Source organism: Gopherus flavomarginatus, chromosome 4 (assembly GCF_025201925.1).
Source record: "Gopherus flavomarginatus isolate rGopFla2 chromosome 4, rGopFla2.mat.asm, whole genome shotgun sequence".
NCBI classification, from domain to species: domain Eukaryota; kingdom Metazoa; phylum Chordata; order Testudines; family Testudinidae; genus Gopherus; species Gopherus flavomarginatus.
Window position 1 is genome coordinate 15,356,224 of NC_066620.1, and position 23,454 is coordinate 15,379,677.

General features: G+C 40.8%; 1 protein-coding gene across 12 annotated transcripts in view; it reads left to right on the forward strand.

Moving 5' to 3' along the window:
* EHBP1 (EH domain binding protein 1) overlaps positions 1 to 23,454 on the forward strand; it is a 282,634-nt gene that overhangs the window by 118,426 nt on the left and 140,754 nt on the right. For 6 of the 12 annotated variants that reach the window (XM_050952010.1, XM_050952011.1, XM_050952015.1 and 3 more), the window contains 4 exons: positions 119 to 241; positions 8,918 to 9,170; positions 14,329 to 14,370; positions 16,121 to 16,307. In XM_050952010.1, the coding sequence (XP_050807967.1) occupies positions 119 to 241; positions 8,918 to 9,170; positions 14,329 to 14,370; positions 16,121 to 16,307 (605 nt within the window). The remainder of the gene's footprint in view (positions 1 to 118; positions 242 to 8,917; positions 9,171 to 14,328; positions 14,371 to 16,120; positions 16,308 to 23,454) is intronic. The other 6 variants (XM_050952012.1, XM_050952013.1, XM_050952019.1 and 3 more) reach the window with 1 other exon arrangement.

Genomic DNA, 23,454 nt, shown 5'->3' on the forward strand with positions numbered 1-23,454 from the left:
CAGTTCATTGTTCTCAGGACCACTGGTGTGAATTTCTGAATTTGAAATGTGTTTTGTGAACAGTTGGTATCCAGGGTTGGCTGTGGCTATATTGAAACAATACTTCCTTTTTTTCCAGAGCTTATCAACAAGCTTAATTTTTTGGATGAAGAGGAGCAAGACTTGGCCAATTCCAGTTCGAATCCATTTGAAGATCCTGAGGCAGCAGAATTAAACCCATTTGAAGATCCTGATGCAGAAGGTGGTGAATTCATTTCACACAATCATTATTTACAGACTCGTTAATGAAGCATAACTTTTTTCCCCAAGGTTACAAACTAAAATTGTTATTCTGGTAAAAACTAACATTATTACATGCACCCAGGCAGCAGTATCAGGAATCTTAATCGCCAATGGAAACTGAACATCTGCTTCTCTGATGATATGTCAAATTGAGGCTTATTCTCTTTTCGTCTAGTGGTTCCACTAAATAGTGACGGTCTAATGGTAGGGATAATACCAGAAATTGTGGCCAAAGAACATATTTGCAATCTTACAGTAGCTGCCGTACAGCTGGGCATATGCCTTTTTTTAATCACCCTATGACAACACTAGAATGCAATTAATTGTTCTGAGAAGTTGTTTTGAGTTGTTAGTGTGTGAAAATCGCCATATAAAGTCAGCGTATATAGAGTGCAACAAAACATAGTCACAAATACACCTCTACTTTGATATAATGCGACCCGATATAACACGAATTCAGATATAACATGGTAAAGCAATGCTCCGGGGGGGAGGCAGGCTGTGCACTCGGTTGGATCAAAGCAATTTCAATATAACGTGATAAGATTTTTTGGCTCCCGAGGACAGTGTTATATTGAGGTAAAGGTGTATATAAAATACGTGAATGAAAATAATGCTTCCAAAAGGTGCCAGATTGACAAATCTGGAGTCTGAAGCCTTCCACATAGGCGCAAAGAGGAGTGTCAGGGAAAATTTCCCCATGCTCCCTGTCATGGATCCACAGGTCTGGTGCTCTTGAGCAGCTCTGGAACAGTCCCTTGGAGGAACCTCTTCAGTGTGCCAGACCCACTTTAGGGTCACACTCCCACTAGGGAAAGCCACTGGGCTTTACCGACTCCTTAGACTGCACCTCAGAGCCTTCAGCACCCTTGCTTCACACTGAGAGCTCCCTTCAGTGAGTCCACCTGAGTTGGACACCTGAGAGAGACTTGTACATCCAAAGGGAGCGATGCACGCCCACCTTCCTTAAACTGGAGTGACTCTCAGCCAGCGTTGTAAAAGCAGAAGGGTTTAGTAGATGCCCAGAACACAGCATAGAAAGTCCTTGGTTAACATAGAGAACAGAAAGTAACAGCACAGTCCTTGGTCAGTCCCAGAGCACAGAGCTCTCTGACCCCTCTTCAGTCCCAATCCAGGAGCATCTCCTGCTTGCAGCAGCCCACACTTAACAACCCCACAAGGCGACTCCTCAGGCCTTTGTTCCTGTTCCCAGGCAAACATTGTCACCTTGCTCTGCTCCTTTGTTCTCCAGTTGGTCATACCTGGCTGGCTTCCTGCAGAGGGCTGGCCATCCATGGTCATTAGTTGGTATGTGCCAAATGTTCAGGCAGCTGGAGTGGCCATTGCCTTCTTGGGCTCTCCATGGGCGTGGGGACCAAGGTCCCAGACAGCCAGGCCTCGATCACCCCTGTCTCTCTGGGTCTCTGCAAAGAGTAAACAACCTTTTCCCACCATCTAGTTAACCAGGCACCACATAGGGAAAACTGCTGCACACACAATATTGATACAAAATATTACGAAAAATTCCCACTCCGTCACACTCTCCCATCAGTGTACCTCAATTCTGACCTGAGAACCATCTCTTAGGATAAGAAGATTGTTAAGCTGCCATGCCCACTCAGCCCTTGAGGTCTCTGATGGGTGCCAGTTAGCGGAGTGGTAACTAAGGAGTGTATTGAAACCTACCAAACTTATTTCACACAGGCCACTGATCAGCTTTCATATTGTGACAGTAGTTGATTATTATCAGCCTGGGCTAGGCTTGGCAACGTAAAAGTGAAAGGCAGTTACCAATCCACAGAACTACCCAGTCCATGTTCCCCTCTTTATGTTTCTGATAGAAGTTTAAAATGCTGTTGTCTGGTTGTTATTGGTAATAAAAATAACAAACGTATTTTCATAAGACATTAGGTGAATGAGTAGATGAAAAGACCCCTGGACCAATCCTGAGTGCTCTCCTTTATTTTGTACAGTTTCCAAATGCTTCTTTCTTCCCTTATCTCTCTAGCCTCTTTGTTTAAAGGCCCTTACTCATTGACATTTCATGCTTCATTTGGCTTTTTATAAACATGTATGTGTTTTGTAACCTTTTCGTGAAGTAATCTTACCTAACCCCTTTTTTGCTGCCAATTTTATCATTTTCAAATCTTATTCTTTAGGTTTAGGAAGCTTACTTGCTTCTAACATTTTGCAAATATGTAGTGTTTATTTGCATCAGTTTTTACAATTCCTTTTATCGCTATAAAATCCAGCTGGGTCATTAAAATCACTTTCCCATTGAAAAAGGACCATCTCCTACCTCTTTAAAATGTATCCTCTGAGGCCTTGAAGTTTTGATAAATCTTTGTAGCATGTTCAAGCAATTATGCCCTTTATTGGTTTATTATAATGTCATTGTTCCTGGCACTACAGGGCAATAACACTTTATTTTATTCTTTTTCTTATACTTCCCTCATCACCACAACATCTGAGCACCTTTCAGTCATGCACTGAGTAATGCAGTCACACGTGATTCATTCTGTCTTTCCTCCATCCCCTGCTGGGGAGAACTGTGCATGCAGTGTAGTGTTTTGATATTTTTAAAAAAGGTGTCTGCTGCTGTGTGTGTGTTAGAGAATGCATGTGCAGTTTGCACTGGGAAAGGAAGGTGGTCAGGTTTGTGATAGTTCTTAGTTCCTGTGGGAACTTAACATCTGATTCTGCAGATACTTAACTGCCAGGCATAATGCACACTTCTATGAGAAGTTCCTGTCAGTGGAAGCAGGCCAGGTACAGTTGGCAGGAGCTGGCGTAAAAGCGGGCAGTGTGTCAATTGTAAATAGGACATCAGTCTGTTCTTTTGTCTCTCCTACCTTTGCAGGTTTATTACTTGGCTACTCAAGATTATTGTGGGTTTGACCCTTGGTGAGCCAAGTTGCAGCTCAGTAGCAGATCTAATTAATTATTACCCATTTAAAGACTTAAAACCAACAAAATATTGAACTGATTCAAACTACGAATAGGAGCCTAAATTTTCAAAATGATTATGGGTGTCTGTTTTTGAATCCCCAACTTGAAATAAGTGGCTTGATTTTCAAGGGCAGATGCTCACCATTTCTGACACCCTTTAAGATGTCCCGAGTTGAGTCCCCAAAAATTGAGACACAAGATCACTAGTCACTTTGGCAAATTAAGACACCTGTCCTTACCTAGAAAGTACGCAGCTTTCAGAATTAGGTATTGAGTTGTTACCTCATAATATAATTTGATCTGGGTTGACATTGTTTTCTAAAGACTGAAATGTTTTACAAAGGCTGTGACAAATGGCCGCAGAATGTTTTACATTTACTGGCCAGTCTTGAAGGGCTTAAGAGACCCATAGTGCTTACAGATGCAGAGTTCAGGAAGGTCTGGAACTCCAGAACGGAGATAATGTCGACCTTTCTCAGACCTCTGTGGTTTGCCTGTGCTGTGACTTGTCCCTCTGTTGCAAGGTCCCTGTCTTTGCACCATGCAATGGGGTGGGAGGCTGAGAGGAGTGTCACTGGCTTGAGGCAGGGCAAATTTTTTTTTTTTTTTTTTAAAGCAAGATGAATGTCAGTAGTTCTATGTTACACAGGCTGGCCAATGAGCTGGGAGGCTCTCCACCCACTTGGAGGGTGGGGACCCTCTCTCAATGCCTCCATGAGGGTGGAGAAAAATAAGTAGGAATCCAGGATTGTTAGTATGGGAGAGAGGGAGAAGGAGAGAAATAAGAGCCAAGTTTCATTAGGCGCCTGCCACTGTCTGGAAAACCCTGTACTTGTCTGCAGAGTTACCAGCTTCAAGGAGACCTAAAAATGATTTTGACAAAGTTCCCTCAGTTTTAGCATATGTGTGAAATAAATTAAATCCTTTAACTAATTGAATGGCGAAGCTTCTTCTCAGCCTGCCATTTTAGGGTGCTCTGCATATTGGACTACATCCTGTGGTCCATATTCAGGCAGCTAATGGCAGTGAGAATTTGGCCTTAACGTTGAAGCTGAAAAGACTTGCAGAAACTATTTGTATTTTCCATTAAATTCTGTCAAATTAAAAACAACTCGTTACTGCGTTTTAGATATCCCCCCGCCATGTACCCCGTTACACCACTGCGTAGACAAGCCCTGTTATAATTACAAGGTTGCCCAGTGCTGTGAGGAGACTGAATCTGGGACAGATGGGCAAGAGAGGCAGGTGGTGCTGCCAACATGCACATAGGTGTCTGTTTTGCTTTCTAAGCTACGGACCGTAAATACTGTATTCCAGTTGACTAAAAAAGATTGCCTTATTCTGAAGGCACATGTCCTGTGTTGCTGCAAACATCCACTGAGGGGATTCGCTCACAAGGGGGTAAGTCTCCAACAGGAGTCAAAACTCTTGAACCTGCAGAAGGAGCCAGGGTGAGAAACAGAGGTGCTGAAGCCAGGGACCCTTTCTTGTGCCAATGAGGCAGCAAGCCTCAGTGTCTAACACTAAATGAGTACGTTTCCAGAGAGACTGTGTGAAAATCAGAGGTGTGGCAGTGCGGAACCATGACATACACAAGGGATCTACTCTTTTGGACTCAGTTGCAGGGTTAGTTCTTGTGCACTCCCATGAGAAAATATTTTAAGAGCTAAAAATAATTTTAAAATAGAAAAGGCTTTGGTTAAAAATTAGGCAAAGATTCAACATAAATAATACAACTTGAACTAATAAGTAAGGCTGCAATTTAGTCACTGGTATTTTTGGTAAAAGTCACAGACAGGTCACAGGCAATAACCAAAAACCAGTGACCTGTCCCTGACTTTTACTAAAAATACCCCTAACTAAATCTTACCAGTGCTGCTCCTGCGGGGGGCACCACCACTGCTGCTCCTCCGGGGGCAGCAGCCCAGGGTCTCACCACGACTGCTGCTTCTCTGAGCAGTGGCAAGCCCTGGGCTGCACCACCGCTGCTGCTCCTCTGGACAGGGGCGGCCTGGGGCGCCGCTGCTGCTCCCGGACCACTGCTCTGGGGCAGTGCCCAGGACCAGTTTCCTGGGGCCATCAGGGCAGCAGCCGATGTGGCAAGCAGCCCTGGGGTCCACTGCTGCAGCTGCAGAATCTGTGACTTCCGTGAGCTCCATGAGAGATTTGCAGCCTTACTAATAAGGCATATGTTTATCATCACCCTTGCTATTTTCTTTGTATGTTGCAGCCCATTACTCTTGTTCCTCTTATATATTTGTCTTCTGAGGCCAGGTCCCACAAGCATGTCTGTGTCTGTGGTTCAGTGAATTAAATAAATACGTGAGTAGCTTTAAGCATCCGAGTCACTGATTTCAGTGGTACTACTCGCGTCCTTAAAACTACGTACAGACTTCACACTTTATTGGATTGGGGCCATAAGGCTGTAAGCTCTTTGGAGTGGGTACCTCTTTTCATATGTGTTTCGACCACGACCCTGATCCTGTCTCAGCATTTGGGTGCTACCACAATATAAATAATATCATTAGACGTCTTTTTTTAACTTAGAAGAATTGAAAATTTATATTAAAAAAATTAGGGCTCTGACTCAAGCTGGCAAAAGCCAGGAAAATCAAATCTAAGGCTGACAATACACTGAGTTGCAACATATGAGCGATTTCACATACTGCATTGTTAAAAGACTCTTGCTTGACCTAGGTACAATACTTTGTTGTTTTGAAATACAGTTTCAGCAGTAGCTCTGGATTCCTTTGCTTTTGTCAATTTACCTTTAGCATTATTATAATGTGCCTTTCTCTATTTGAATCCAGTTAGACAGAACTACTTAAAAACTATTTAAAAATTTTTATTCTAAGCCAAAACTTTGTTACTGCACATTACTAACAGGAGACTTAACCAGTTTACAAAGCACACTTCCTTTTTAGCTTTATGTAGGATTAGTAACATCCGTACATCCCAGATATATTTTTTTACTGTAACTACACTAAACTCTAAGATTTTGATTAATTAGTTAATGTTTGTAAAGTGCTTTGAAAATGTAAAGGACTATATAAGTGCTAAGTATTGTCACTAGTGCTTGATGGTTTAGAAGTCTAAAAATAACTTTGTTTCGAGCACCCCCTTTTTTTGTGTCTCATCCATTTTTTTTAATCCAGGGCATCAATTATCTTTATTCAATTCTCATTTTAAACATCAGCCTTTAATTTGGAGCAATGCTAAATGCTTTCTGAAAATGTAAAGATGGCTAAATCTACTAACTACTGAATATGGTAGAGCTAAATTTAACTACTGTATATGTTACTTCCTTTTGTGTTAGATTGCATTGGTTTCACTCAAAGGGGAAATAGATTGCAGATCACATGAGATTTTTAATAGGATTTTTGTATGTAAAGTGCCTGAATAATCATTGGTAGTTGGAAACACTCTATAATTGAGAGGTATAGAATATAGTAATAAATGTCATATATGTTCACCAGAACCTGCGGCACAATTTGGTAAAGTCCATTTTTTGTGCTGCTGATCTCATCCTTAATCATACAAGTGTGCTTATCTTCTCTGTACCCATCTTCAGTTTAAATAAGGCTGGTACAGTTATGATCTGTAGGTCTCATTCCTTTACTGTGGGAAATACATAGTTAATACCTTTTTATTCTCCCCTCTTCTGACAGTAGCAGTATTTCAGAGTGGACAAATGAGCTGTCTCTTCTGAAACAGACAGCAATAAAGGGCCTGTAACAAAATATGCTCTTGTAACTCTTGGAATTCAGATGTGAAAGTTTCACTGGCTCAAGGAGCAGGAGTCCTGAGATTCTTCCTAAAATGAGATCTCTCAAGCTGCTTACGTGTAGCTCTCAAGTAGGATGAATCAGGGCTGAGACTGGGGTCCCATTACGCTGGCAACTATATAAATGTACAGGACACAGTCCTTGCCCAAACACTTTATAATCTAATTTAAGACAAATCACAAGTGAGTGTGACTAACAATAGGAGCAGAGTGGAAATGAGACTAAGGTTAAACAGTAATACATTCCTGTGATCATAGGCTTGCTATGTGCACAACTTGATGGTTCGTCTGGTAACCTCAGAAAATTCAGGTCTTATCTACAGTGCAGATTTAACTTGACTCCAGCCATCAGCATGCAAATCCCCAACATAAATTGGGTAAAGCGCTGTAAGCCACAGTTTACACCAGTGCAATTTACACTGGTTTCAAGTGGGAAGAAACTCCAAGTAGCAGATTTGCTTGTCTGTACTGGCTTGTCATCAGTGGTTGTACTGAGGCAAATCCCAAGTGTGGACAAGGCCCTTTTGGGGATCTTTGGGCTCTAGTGCCATATAAATAATCTATTATGTGCAACTCGGTAATTTCAAAGCTCAAAAAATAAAGGGCACTTCTCATCATGAATAAACTGTGAACCATTATTGCAAATAAAGTTTTTAGTTAAAACTGCTAGTAAAGATCATATTTGCATGGAGTTAGTACTCACTTTCTTGCAATGATGCCATCTTGTCAGGTCAGGTAGTAGGATGAACTCCTGACCATTTATGATTGCAAGAATAGTGGGGTTAGTCCTGGCACATTTCAATGTGGTTAACATTCTCTGTCTATATATGTTTTTATATTGTTCCAGTCACAAAGATATCTGCCAACAATCTCCCGGTAATTTCTGGTGCTGGAAAGAATTGTGTAGAGTAGCTGGCTATAAATCCCAAACTATGTATTATTAATCTGATTGTGTATCTCTTTAAGGATCATTTAAATTTGTTGTAATAGAGTGTATTTACTATTGTTATCAAAAACCTATGGCAGCAGTTCTGATATGTACACTGTATGTGTGTGATTTGTCATTAACTTGCCTAATAAATGATTTTCCAGTGTTACTAGATCACATGTTTTAAATAAGACATGGAGGGGTCCCAATCCCTGCCACCATCATTAAGGGCCTACAAAATGTCATTTCATTAAGGAAATCTTTATAAATTATAAGAGTACAAAGAAGCATTTAAAGCATTAATGCTGGGACCTGAATAACCTAACTGGGAAAATCTGTTAAAAGAAAATCACATCTATTGAGATCCTATTTACATGAGTGAATGAGGGACAAATGACTAATGTGGCTGAAAAGTTTTGGATAAGTGGGAAACTTCTCAAAGGGTGTCTACACTGCAGTTAGACACCCATGGCTGGCCTGTGCCAGCTGACTCCAGCTCAGGTTAAGGGACTGTTTTATTGCAATATAGATGTTTGGACTCAGGCTCTGGCTCACGCTCTGGGGACCCTCCCACCTTGCAAGATCCTAGATCCTGGGCTCCAGCAGAAGCCCAAACATCTACACTGCAATTAAACAGCCCCTTAGCCTGAGCTCTGTGAGCCCGAGTCAGCTGCCATGGGCAGGTGCAAGTTTTTAATTGCAGTGTAGACATACCCAAAGTGGTAATATCCTCCCTCCCCCGCTCCTCAGGGGACATTACCTTTCACAGCTTATTTTTGGCTAAACAAGGTCACACTGTAAATAAAGCATCAACATTCACTTCAAGGCAAAGATCTTAGATTCCAAGTTTTAGTGCAAGGTATTACAAGGCAAACTTTTATTCATAAGCCCCTGAAAATACAGTAAAATAATCTGCTAAAATAGTTTTGAATTTATTTTATATTAAATAACCTTTTCCAAAATGCTTTTTATAGACCACGATACTGAAACAGCTTCATCTTCAAAACCAGAAGACTCTTACTATAGCGATAATTATAATCCCTTTAAAGAGGAAGGTGCTCCACAGTACCTGAACCCATTTGATGAGCCAGATCCTGAACCTGAAATGTTTGTAACTCTCAAAGATTTTCCTCCACAACCTGCAAAAAGGAAAAATGTAAGACCGGTGGACATGAGTAAATACCTCTATGCAGATACTTCTAAAACTGAAGAGGAAGAGTTAGATGAGTAAGTATAATATTTGTAATATTTCATCTTGAAGCAATCTGAAAGTATGAGTGGGGTTGTTGGCGTAATCTTAAAAGTATAAATGGATTTAACCACGGTGGTTCTTGCCCACATACACAGAACAGAATTCATCAATCTCCCAAGCATGTTGACAGGATCTGTGGGGGTGGTTTTTTGCATGTACCTTAGGAAAGATTTTGCCTTTCTCAGCAACACTGAGTAATTCCAAGTGAGGTAGAGAGGGAGGATTGATGGGCCTTGGTCCTTCCTGTCTTGTCGCTATTGTTTTTTTCTTAAAACAAAATATGTTTACTCTTAATGAAAGTGAGATTTCTTGGGATGAGTGCCCTTTGGGTGAACTGATAGATCTGGGAATCTGTATAGCAAATGTTGAGTCATTGGGAACCCCATAAAGACAGCAACTACTTGAAAGGATGAAAGAGAAACGCCCTGTTCACTTCCTTGGGATTTGTTTCTAATAATTCTTCATCTCTGATCATTCTAAAATCAAGGTTGGATGTTTTTTATCTAAAAGATCTGCTCTAGGAATTATTTTGGGGGATGTGGCTCTGGCCTGTGATATACAGGAGATCAGACTAGGTGACCACAATGGTCCCTTCTGACCTTAGAGCCGAAGAACCCTATCTAATTTTTTTATAAAACAGCGTTTGGCTGTCTTATATTCCAGTAATGAAGCAGAATAGGGTGTGATGGCATTTTGCAATAACCAGGCAATTTGGAATGATTGAAGACACAAATGTAAGGTGTGTTTGTGTCTTTAATCACCTTAAGAATATGGTTATTACTCAGCAACCGCACCACCCATGCAAGGATTTATAGTGATTATACATGAGCAATTTTACAGACTACAACTGTAATTAACTTTTAATTGTAAAGACCTTGATGAGATTTATTATGGCATGACACTTGCATGGCTCTTATATTTAATAGTAACAGGTGTCATGTTTTCATCCTCATGTTTGCTCTGTTTATAGCTGTATTCTAGGAAACTGAAGACGTTCTATGCATGCTGATAGAAATGTGTACAGGACCCCGGGGTTCATTTTCTCTTAAGTTCTGTGATTTTTTGTGTTTTAGTTTTGTTGGGTTTCTGTTGTGCTTTGTTTTTGTTCTGCTGTGAAAAATTGGCATTAGGGAATGCTTTCTCTGCCAGCTCCATTCAGTGTTGGGGGGGAGGGGGAAAGAGTTGGTTTTCTGAACAAACGGCACTGGCTGCTGTATCTTCCCGCACCAAGAGAGCGATTGCACTGTTGACAGTGACACTAGACATTCCTGATCACTCACTGATCGGGGGCTTCTGAAGGGGGAAATATTTAATATACATCTACAAAGGGATGGGGACGGAGAAGAGCAAAGACTGAGGAAGAGAAGAAGAGAGGAAAGAGACAAAGGTGACAATGGAGTGGCAAGTGAAGGATTTTTTCTTTATTTTACTTACACTCACATCCCGATCGTAAACAAATCTGTGCCAAACAGGCCCCTGCAGTGTTTTAAAGGGCAGGCTGGTCCTTCCGTCCTGTCTTTGAGATTGTGGATTTCAGTAGCTCTTTGTTACAGCAGCTTTTGTTTTGATTTAATTTTGTATTTTTCAAGTCTCTTGGGGGGATTTACAGTCCCTATTTGCTTTATTTTCTTAAGGGAAAGTAAAAACGAACCACCACCACCCCCACTTCCCCATCCCAAGGATAAATGTTACTCAAACCTAAGCTGGCTTGTATTTTCATTATTAAAATGGAGGGTGAAGCGGTTAAATAGCATAGTAAATTAGACTTTTACATCATAGTCACCAATGGAGACCCTTCCTACTTCTCCACAGGTTCCCAAGGAGGTAAAGCCTTGGAAAAGTTGTGGGGACAGTTTATTAAATGTATGGAGTTGAATGGGAGCAAGGGAGACGTCTGCAGTTCTGCATTGTGGATTGTTATGACACAAGGCCTGTTTAGGAACATAGGGATGGGTATACTGGTTAGACCAGTGGTCCATCTAGATCAGTATCCTTTGCCAGGTAGCAACAATCACCAGATGCTTCTGTGGAAAAGGGAAGAAACCCCATGAAAAACAGTTATGGAATGATGAGTATATAGGGGAAGCTTTTTCCCATTCCTGTAAGTTAGTGGTTTGCCTGTGCCCTGAAGCCTGAGAGTTTATTCCCCTTTATACATTTCATATTCTGTCGAATGTGACTGTGGAGATCCTTATATATATAAATCAGTAACCCTTTTTTTTAACCCTGCTTAGTTTTAGGCCTCTGTGGCATGGTATGGTGACAGGTATGCACTGTGTAAAATGTATTTCCTTTTCGCAGTTTTCAAATGTGTTTCCTTTCATTTTGTTGAATGTCCTATTGTACTTTTTTTTTTAATAAAAAAGGACAATTAGGAGCACCTGATTTACTCTCCTCTATACCCTTCATTATCTTATAGATCTCTATCATGTTCCTTCTTATATGTCTCTTCTCTGAGCTAACTGGTCCTAACCTTTTCAATCTCTCTTCATACAGAAGTCTCTCCATGTCTCTAATCATTTTCATCACCCGTCTCTGGATGCTCCTATTTCTGCTACTGTATATCTATTTTAAGATGGGGTGACCAGACCTAAACACATGTTGAAGACATGGGCAAACCGTTGACTTTTATAACAGCTTTATGGCATTATAAAACTTTCAGTAATATTTTCTGTATCACTCTTTATATATCCTGTCATTCTGTTTGCATTTTTAAGCAGCAATGAGCAGATCCTTTCATTGAGAGTGTTTTGAGAGTAATAGGATGGCTACACGACAAATAGAAGGGTCCCAAAAGACATTTCCCTTCCTCACTTGAAAAGCAATGCATTTTTACAATTGCATATAAAGGGGTTTTTGTGTTTGGGGTATTTTTTTGTTTGGTTGGTTGAGGTTTTTTTGCAGTATGCTTCATGAATCATTCACTACCAAGAATAAGGATGAGAAAACTTTTAAAATCAGGTGCCTGGTCCCGTTATTCTTTCAAGAGGGCAGAGCATGGATTTTGGACTCAGTCTTGTAGACAAGGTGAAATAAATGATTTTTAAAATGTTAGAACTATCATTATGAGAGGATAGTAGGTAGGAATGGGAACTGGTATGTGACTGGGGACTTGCTTCTGTAGTGCCAGTGACATAATAGCAATCTAACTTTTTTTAACTAAAAGTTCATGCCATTAGGTATCTTCAGTGCGAGGCCTGGGTTCCATTTTGATCAAGCCCTATACTAAACTCTGACCACAGCTCTGGATATCTCTCATGCCTAAGATAAGTGATAGCTAAATATTAAATTACTTAGCACTGGGATCTGGGATTTTTTTTTTAAGTTAAGTACCAATTCAAAATGTCCTTAACATTAGAAAATCCTAATGGAATAAGTTGGAGGGAGCATGACTTAGTGTACTTAAATCAGGAAATCTGTTTAAAGGCATATATAGCCCTATGCATAACTCTGTTACTTGAGTGCCCTGAGAGTTGATTTCTAATCCCAGGTCTGCCACAGAGTTGCTGTGTAACCTTGGGCAAAGTACATAATACCTCTATGTCTTATTTTCTCTATTGGTAAAAATATTTACTTAAGATGGTTCGCTTAATGGAGACTTGCTTCATTGATGATTGCAAAGTACACTGATATCGTCAGAATATGTATATAAATGCAAAATATTTATCATCATAAGTATATTGCGGTAGCAGTGCTTCAGCTTACGCGTTCTGTTAAGGATATTCTGCTATCAAGAAATCCAAAACAAATCTCTTGTGGGTTGAAATTTCGGTCATAGCTCAAAGACGGAAGTGTTTGCAAAGTTTGAATAGAGTTAATCTGGCCATTTTTTTTAATTTTAGGCAAGCACCAAAAATTACTTGTGCATTTTTAAAAATGCACTCAAAGTTTTTTTAAAAAAATCAAAATTGGCCAGTGGCTAGTCTTTAATGAAGAATAGATGCTTTGCTAAGTTAAAGTTAAGCATTTGAAAATTGCATAAGTACACACCTCCGTAAATTGCACTCTTTTATAGCCTCTTCTTTTAATTCTATTTCATTGGGAATTTAGTTCTTTCAATAAAATGATTTTCATTAGCCAGTAATACCAGCCCAAAACATAATGAATAGCTCAAAATAAAAAATGTAAATTATTTTCAAATCAAATGATTTGGTTCCATAGTTTCTATTCTCATTGACCAGACTGAATTAATGGAGGGCACTATAGTTGATGAAAGTTGCAACTATGTTTTCTAACGTCTTGAAGTTGATTGATAAGAGTAGAGAAGCAGTGTTGATGACTACTGATTGCTGAGATGTTTGCTGGGTGCCTTATCTTGTGATGGACAGTTCAGCTTCTCTGTAAATAAATTCCATTATAACCATTGGTTATATAATATAGTTGAAACACAGACTGCATGAGCCAATTAATATGTTCCAAGGAGGATTCATTCAGCCAGATTTTGCCTGGTCTTGCTCACCAGGCAACCAAACATGAGCCAAATTCTACTGTGTTACAAATATGTAAATCTGAAGTAAATCCATTGACTTCAAAACTTGGGTTTTACATTATAATTTGCCATTAGAAATCTAGCCTGTGTCATGCTTCTAATATTTTAGGAATCTTATCAAAATTAACAGTTCAAAGAAACTTTTAGGACTGGTTTTAAAATGAAGTGAGAAGTGTAACGTCAATGTGTTCTGCCTTTAATATACACGGAATGTACATACAGCCTATGTTTAAAGCAAATTCTAAACCAACTTGTAACTTAATTGTAGGCCTTGCTTCTTGGTAAATGTGTTGTGGTAAAAGGCTTTATTTAAGAGCACGAATGTAAGAAAATTAATTTTAAAATGTGGTTCCACCCAGCTCTCAGATTTCTTTACTCCCATTAATCTGAACTTTTTATTCACAGCAAATTAATATTAACTTCTTAGAAAAGTCCCAGTGCACATAATTTCTGTAATTCTAAGTAAGGGTGCAGAGGATTAGCTAGTTCATTGTCAAAACATGCTGCATTTGCTGGCTAGTCAGAAGACTAAATTGCGAAACTAAAGAAAACATTGTAATCTCCTATAAACATATTGTTCTTCACTTTTTATCTTTTTTTTCATTTTTATCTTCACCTTCCTTTGAACTCTGTAATGTTTGAAGACAGCTCAGCAAGGTTGTCAGCAAAATTAGAACAATTGACAGGTACTGTTCAGTCTTCAGTTCCAGACCGAATATCGTCCGTTTTCCTCCTCCTCCCCTGGAGTATGTCCATCCTTTTTTTTTGTTTAAACAGTTATTTTGACATCACCCTTAGCTTTGATTTCACCAGTGTTTTTTGCATTTGATGAGTGCTGAAGTGAGAACACCTCAAAGATGCCTTCTGTCAGCGGACTAGTTATTTTAATCTTAATCTCTCCTTTCACTTGAGTATCTAGACCTTTCTCTGTAATAAACAGCAGAAGTCCCACAGTAAGGTGAGCTTCATGCACCAAGCCTGTTGTTGAATGGTTGTTTTAGTTTTTCTCCCTTCTCCACATTCCCACAGATGTGTTTACTAAACTTGGCCCTTCCAGAGTAGACGTATTCTCTGTGGTGTAACACAATTGCTTTCTTCTGCTCACTGATAAAGAAGAAAGGGGCAAAACTGAAACTAAAATATTCTTAAAGGGTTTTTTGTTTTTAAAGTGAAATAGGAAAGCAAATGGAATGCTAAATCAGCTATTAATGAAGAATACTTATTATAATAGTTCAATTTTTGAAGTTTCATTTGTCTAAAAACTGCCTACCAGTTTGGTTCTCTAGCACTGAGAGGAAAATTCTGACTGGATATGGGTGCTTAAACTCTTACCTAGTGCTGGATACAATATTGTTTCTGCCTAAAAATGAATTCAAGGGACTGAGGCTATTTATTTTTGACGTGTTGCACTTCACATAATTGTATGTAGGTCTGTCTTTTGGGAATTTGTTATGTCACTGCATGAGCATAGAGTTCAGCAATTATACATACATAGAGATAGATATATTTATTTATCTTACTGGGAAAGTGTAGAATAGTAAAGGATGGAATAATGGATCAGATGATTATTTTTATAAGTGGAGGTCTGTTGTCAGACATATTGAAAAGAATGGAAAATGAGAGAGAGTGAATAAATTAGCTTGATAAAGAGAAGACCCCTTCTTAGATACAATATTGCTATCTATTTTATATGCTGAGAGTAAATACGTTAAATGCTTTGGAGAAGCTGTGGTATGATCAGCTGACATAAGAATCATTGGAGACCTGGCTAAGAATTGTGAATACTAGGAAAGTGCTTATTTTATTTAGCATAGAGAGAGAGACTATAAATGGTGCAGCTGTGGTGATAGTGCATCAGACTGCACATGAACATGTTTACCTGGGTTTCTTTAAAGATGTTTAGCGAAATAATGTGCAAAATAAATTATAGCTATTTATCTACGCAGACAACATTGGCCATTATTTTCCTGTGCTGTTTTGTGTTCCATTGAGTGTTCTCAGAATTATATGATGGCTGTTTGTGATTGAAATGAAAATATACTTGACTTTGACTGTATACACACTGAGGCCAAGATTTTCAAACATAGGTATCTAAAGTTGGGCTCCAAAATCCACATTCAGTTATCTAAATAAAAGTCTAGATTCTCAACGTTGTTTAGCATCTCCAGCATCCATCAACTTCAATGAGACTTGTGGGTGCCCAGCCACTTTTCTATAGGCAGCTAAATATGGACTTAGGAACCTAGCTTTAGATACCCCGTTTTGCAAATGCTGGCCTAAAGCAATTGCTGGTTGTACATAATTCACTCATCAGTCTTTTAAAAAAAAAAAGTAGGCGGGAGGGCAGCAACAGCACAATCAAAACAGTCAACTATTATTTTTGTTTTGAAAGTGCAAAGAGATAGCAAAGAAATATGTTTCCCTTCTTTTAATTAGATCAAATCCATTTTATGAACCAAAATCAAGCCCTGCTTTAAATATTCAAGTTACTCCACTGCAAGAAGCAGAAAAGATGAAAAGAAAGGCTCCTGCGCCACCAGTCTTCTCACCAAAGACAGAGACAGGAATGAGTGAGAATATGTCAGCTGTTCGTGCAGTGAAGGAGCTTTCTTCTTCTCCTAAGGTAGGTTTTTCATAACCAAACGTTGCGATTGCTGATTAAAGTACCTCTGTGTATACTGTATGCATCTTCTTACTATAGGTCATCTTCAAAACTATGTACCTAAATAAGGTGCACCCTCACTCCCTTATTCGTCCACTCACTCTCTCATATATGCATATTGAGAGTCCAGCGGTAGAGCTACTTGATGACAGCAGTGACAACTGCAATATCAAAGAGAAAAAGGGCTTCTGGTAACAAATATTCCAGGACAGTTCTGTGCAATGAGAGGGAAGAAAATCAAGTTGTACAGTACTTTGGATTGATCTATTATAATGGCACTAACGCTAAAATTATTGTAGACTGCAGTGTGCAGACTAGGTACACCTCTACCTCGAGAGCCAAAAAATCTTACTGCATTATAGGTGAAACCGTGTTATAGTGAACTTGCTTTGATCCACCGGAGTGCGTAGCCCCGCCCCCCCGGAGCACTGCTTTACCGTGTTGTATCGGGTCGTGTTATATCGAGGTAGAGGTGTATTTTTACGATGTAACAGCCAACTCATTTAAGAATGAATTGCATCTTCTGTATATCAGCAGTTACTACCCTTTGTGCGTCTATAATAGCCTAAACATTTCATATCATGATTTCATATGTCAAAGGGAGCCTTTTAAAACCGATTTAGCATATCACTGCATGTGTATTTACTTGTTGGGTGGGAAAGAGATGGAAGAAAGTTTTCTACCTCTCTGACACAGCACCAAGCCCAGGATCTCAATTTTAAACCTACTATCATCCTTCAGGCCCTGTGTTGTAGCAAACACCATTCCATTTAAGAGTTGAATGGGATTCCTTGTCATATCTATCAAACCAGCTTATTTAGTCAGAACTTAATTAGTCAGATTGGTTGCTGATATCCCTGGCCCCCAGGGGCTGATCTCACTGTCTCCTCAGCACTCAGTCAAAGGAAAGAGTCTCAGGCCTGATCTACACTAGCAAGTTAGGTCAACATAAGCTGCCTTGCATCCACCTACTTGTCCAAGGATCTACACTTAAATGTGTCTGCCACTGATATCAGTGCCCCGTTACGCCAACATAGTACCACCACCCGCTCAAGTGGCACTGGGCGTGGTGGATGTACTGAGGTCGATACTGCACAAATGTAGACACTGTGTTACTTATGTTGACCCTAATAGTCCACCAGCAGCTGGCCCTCAATGCTTGATTCTGCCCCAGAGTCATGGAGACCAGAAGGCCCCCCTCTCCTCTAAACCCCTGCACATTCTTGAAATGCCATTTCCTGATTGTCCAGCTTGGTGAGCACATTGGTGAGCTCACCTTTGTTATGTGCAACTGGCTACACAGTTCACACATGCTCTGATGGGGAGTGGACAGGAGATATTGGATCTCCTAGGCCTGTGGTGAGAAGAGCACAGTTACAGACCCAAGCGTAGATATCTATGAGCAGATTGCATGGGGGATGCAGGAGAAGGGGTATGACAGAGACTGGCAGCAGTGCCACGTGAAAGCAAAGGAACTGCATTAGGCATATCAGAAGGCCGGAAGGCCAACAGTTGATCTGGTGCCAAGCCACAGACCTGTTGCTTTGACAAAGAGCTGCATGCTGTACTTGGTGGAGAACTTACCACCATGGATACCTCTGAGGAGCCCAAGCCACAGGCCTCTGGCATGATCAGAAAGGAGGATGCGGGACATGCAACCAAGGGATCCAGCAATGCTGTGAGCCAGGACCTTTTTGAGACTCCACCGCAGTGCAGTCAATGCCAGCAGTCGAACATGGGCGAGCCTGATGCAGGGGGAGGAAATTTGGGTAAGTGTGTAATTGTATTTCCCAATCCAATGATGTACTGATGGTGCCCCTAACTTAATAAGACACAGCTATTGACTTTTAATTAATGTATCCATGCTAGAAGAGAGCAGTGCAACAAAGAGGGGTAGCATTGTTCCTTACCTATCATTCCCCTGTAGAATGAGGCAATGGGAGCCATTGTTTGTGTACAGGGATGTCCCTTGAATCCTCCTGCGAAATCTCAAAGAAACTTTCATGGGGGTTCTCTGCAATGCTCTCCAAAAGATTTCTGAAGGGGAGGGGAGGGGAGGGGCAGTCTTATTTCTTCCTCAGCAGTAGGACACTTTGCTATGCCAGTCAGCAATAACTTTGTCAGGCACGATTGCATACTCAGGCTAGCAGCATATGGGCCCGGGTGGCTTCTGGACTCCAGAAGCAATTGTGCTGTCTGTGCCTTCATTACCTGCGGGAGTGAAAAAATCATCATCACCTGTGGAAAACGGTGCCAGTATTCAGTGCTATTGTCTTGTACTCATCGTCAGGGCTTTGGAACAGAGTCCGGAGCTGGAGTACGGAGCAGCTCCGGAGCAGTGGAGCTGCAGGCTTTTGCCTGGAACTGGAGTGGAGCCGGAGAACAGCTCCAAAGCCCTGCTCATAGTTTCATGCAGCCAAGCAATTCCCTCCTCATTCCCCTCACCCCTGCTAGCTGCGTACTCATCATGGCTGGTGCTGTGAGTGGCACCATGCCTGAAGTTAGCCTGAAGCCTGTTTTTGAAAATCTTGACAAAAGGCCACAAAGGAAATTTCTTTAAGGCTGTGTCTACATTACAAGTTAGGGTTGTGATCCCCAGCTCATGTAGACATACTCATGCTAGCTCTAGTCTGATTTAACGCACTAGAAAGTGTGACTGCTGAAGCCCAGGCAGTGGCAGCATGGGCTAGCAGCCCTGAGTACAAACCCACTTGAACCCCCATGGATACATACATAGGGTAGCTAGTCAATGTCACTGTTGTCTGTGATACTGCAGCTGTGCTACTATTTATAGTGTGCTAGTTCAGATGGGAGTATGAATATGTTTGTGCGAGAAGGGAATCAGACCCCAGCTTGAAGCATGGCCTTACTTAAGACATGTCCTTACCTGACACTTCCTATTATGAAGACCCTATTTTCAGTTTCTTATAATTTTGCCAACCTTTAACCATTTTGGCTGAAATTTTCTATGCTGGGTGTCTGTCTCAGGATGGATTTTTTTTTTATTGCTTCAGCAAAAATAATTCAGTCATTTCGGAAAAGGAGATTGGGGAAAATACATTGTTTTGTCAATATTTTTTTTTTTAAGAATCTTACAACCTTTTCTTTGAACAGCTGTAGCTTCACTGTGGTTTTGGACAAAAAATGTGAAATTTGGCAGGTGCTTGGCCTTTATGTCAAGAATGTAGCTTGTGCTGTTTTTGTTAAACAGCACAAGCTGGCCAAGCTAGAAGCCTTTGAAAAATCACATGTTGCACATGCTCAGTAGAAGCTTATTATTTGGCATCTAAATTCTCCAAAGATTTTGTGTGTCCTGGGCGTGTCCCAGCCCAAGGTTGCAAGAGCTAAGCAGAACTTTCCCTGTAATTGCTGCTTCTGAGTGCTGTGGGGCCTTGTGGCACTGAGCACCAGAGCTGAGATCTGGGAGATTCTCCTATGCCTTCAGTGATCACTCTGCTGGCACCCAGGCTGCTTAGGGGAGGAATCGGTCTGAGTGGAGTCCAGAGAGGACAATAGCTGGACTGGGGGTGGGGAGTTGTGTGTGAGTAGATGGGCAGGAGGTGGTGATAGAAGTCATAGTTTGGGATAAGGAGTCTGAGGAGGAGAGGCCAGGGGTGGGGAGACTGGGATTGGGAGCCAGTTGAGGAGAAGAACTGAGACAGGCTGAGGAAATATGGCTGAAGGGAAACAGGAAGTGGATAGGCAAGAAATTTGGGACAGTGTGCCCGTGGGGGAGATTGGAAGCAGGGGGGACATTGAGATTGGCTGAGGAGCCCAAGGGAGGTGCCTGGGACTGGCTAGTGAAGGATCCTGAGGCAAGTAGCTTGAGAGGGAGACTGGGATGAAGAGCCTGGGGAAGGAGCCTGGGACTTGGAGACAGGATGCAGGAAAGATTGGGGTCAGACAGGCAGCTGGTAGAGAGAGACTGGGACTGTGATGAGGAGCTTGGGTTAATGGAGACTAGGACTGGCTAGGCGAGGAAGCTGGGACAAGGAGCCAGGAAGAGTGTGAGGTTAAGACAGGACGGAGACAGCGGTAGGCTGTGGGGGACAAAGGCAGAGGTGTCAGGCCTGGGAGTACAGAGGAAGAAGTGTCTGATCACTAGAGTGCACACTCCTCCAGAGCCTGAAATGGATCACAAGATTCTTGAGCTTCAGAACGCCTCTGCTGTCAGCAAATAACAGTGAAAACCCTCTTGCAAAATGTCTCTCTTTTATCCTCTCTATGGCCAGCCACTGGAGGGGTAACCTACTACTGCTATCGGATACTCCATTAGCTCAAGTGCCAGACACCTGTGTTGTAGATGTAAAGGTTCCAGCTGTGCTGATGACCTCATGTGAATGTCTATGTGATTCTGCATGATGGAATGTCTCTTTCTGCAGTTTGTTTTTTTAAAAAACCTAGGAAATTACATACACAAATCAACATTAAATTTTGGTGTTTAAAGTTTAAAAGGGGTTGGCGGGGAGGGAAGAGGAAGAGTTATCATTTAATTGAAGAGTGTCATGATGCATATACCCAACGAGGCCAAACTAACATTGTATAGCAACCTTAATCCAGGCATTTCCTTAACTTTTAGTGCTTGACTTTGCAACCTTGATGTTCTTTTAACAGTTTGTTGTGTATAATATGGAAATTTAACATCACGCACTGTTCTAAAACTCACATGTAGATACACTGAAATTTAAGGAAGCAGCCTTAACTCACAGTAATTATGTTGGTGTAATTTTCAGTATCTGAGTAGCAGTGGAACAACTGCAATGTGAAACCATGACATTGGGAGCAGGGTGGGGTTTTGGAGGGGGGGATAGGGGGTGTTCTTGAATCATTGATAGGGTGATGTGATATTCAGAATGTATTTAGGTTGAAGTATTTTTCAATATGAACATTTTTTACATTATTGCAACCTGTACTCTGTATTATTTATACTTCTGTAACAAAGGTGGTTACAATTCTGAAAGAATCCTTTTAGTGTAGTCTATCTCCTTGCTTGTACTTTTACATTCTATGTTATTCACATAGCTGGAGTAGCATAACTTAGGTCGACTTACCCCAGTAGAGAAAACAAGCCCTAAGTGTTAAAAAAGTGGAAAAGTTAGATATTCTGGCGTATAAAGTAGAAAGTACAGCTGAAGTTAACTTCTCTGTTTTCATGGAAAATAATTGCAGACATTAATAGATAATCTTAAAACTGCTTATGAAGCATAAATATTGCTTTAGACCTTTCTGAGGATTTTAAAGAAGAATCATAGAATTGTAGGACTGGACGGGACCTTGAGAGATCTTCTAGTCCAGTCCCCTGCATTCAAGGCAGGACTAAGTAGACCATGCCTGACAGATATTTGTCTAACCTGCTCTTAAAAATCTCCAATTATGGAGATTCCACAACCACTCTAGGCAATTTATTCCAGTGCTTAACTACCATGAGTTAGGAAGTTTTTCTTAATTTCCAGCCTAAACCACCCTTGTTGCAATTTAAGCCCATTGCTTCTTGTCCTAGTCTCAAAGGTTAAGGAGAACAATTTTTCTCCTTCCTCCTTGTAACAACCTTTTATGTACTTGAACACTGTTATCATGTTCCTCCTTCAGTCTTCTCTTCCTCAAACTAAACAATCCCAGTTTTTTCAATCTTCCCTCAGAGGTCATGTTTACTAAACCCTTAATCATTTTTGTTGCTCTTCTCTGGACTCTCTCCAATTTGTCCACATCCTTCCTGAAATGTGGTGCCCAGAACTGGACACAAAATACTCCAGTTGAGGCCTAATCAGTGCAGAGTAGAGTGGAAGAATTACTACTTGTGTCTTGCTTACAGCATTCCTGCTAATACATCCCAGAATGATGTTTGCTTTTTTTTTTTTCTTTCCCCCAACAGTGTTATACTGTTGACTCATGTTTGGCTTGGAATCCACTAGGACCCCCCCCCCCCCCAGATCCCTTTCTGCAGTATTCCTTTATAGGTAGTCATTTCTCATTTTGTATATGTGCAGCTGATTGTTCCTTCCTAAGTGGAGTACTTTGCATTTGTCCTTATTGAATTTCATCCTATTTATTTAAGACCATTTTCCCAGTTTATGGAGATCATGTTGAATTTTGATCCTATCCTCCCAAGTATTTGCAGCTCCTCCAACTTCATATCATCCACAAACTTTTTATAAATGTACGCTATATGCCATTATCTAAATCATTGTTGAACTATTGAACAGAAGAAGAAGACTGACGAAAATTCAATAGACGCTGCTGCAAATTTATGAAGGAGCAATTGTAACTGGTTTTTCTTCCATGTGTTAGAAAAGTTAATCAGATTCCTTGGTCACATAAAACTACAAATGATGACATGCCTGTAATAACCTTAGTCCCAGATTTGGACCTTAGCGTCCAAGATATGGGGGTTAGCATGAAAACCTCCAAGCTTAGTTACCAGCTTGGACCTGGTACTTGCTGCCACCACCCAAAAAATTAGAGTGTTTTGGGGCACTCTGGTCCCTCTGAAAAACCTTCCGTGGGGACCCCAAGACCCAAATCCCTTGAGTCTCACAACAAACGGAAATAATCCTTTTTCCCTTCCCCCCTCCAGGTGCTCCTGGAGAGATACACAGACACAAGCTCTGTGAATCCAAACAGAGTGAATCTCCCTCTCTGTTCCCAATCCTGGAAACAAAAGTACTTTCCTCTTCACCCAGAGGGAATGCAAAATCAGGCTAGCCACTTCAACACACACAGATCTCCCCTGATTTCTTCCTCCCACCAATTCCCTGGTGAGTACAGACTCAATTTCCCTGAAGTAAAGAAAAACTCCAACAGGTCTTAAAAGAAAGCTTTATATAAAAGAAAGAAAAATAAGTACAAAATGTTCTCTCTGTATTGAGATAATACAACACAGGGTCAATTGCTTAAAAGAATATTGAATAAACAGCCTTATTCCAAAAGAATACAAATCAAAGCACTCCAGCACTTATATTCATGCAAATACCAAAGAAAAGAAACCATATAACTTACTATCTGATCTCTTTGTCCTTACACTTGGAAACAGAAGACTAGAAAAAAGAAACTACTTCTTCAAAGCTCAGAGAAAGCAGGCAGCCAGACGGAAAACAAAGACCAAAGACAC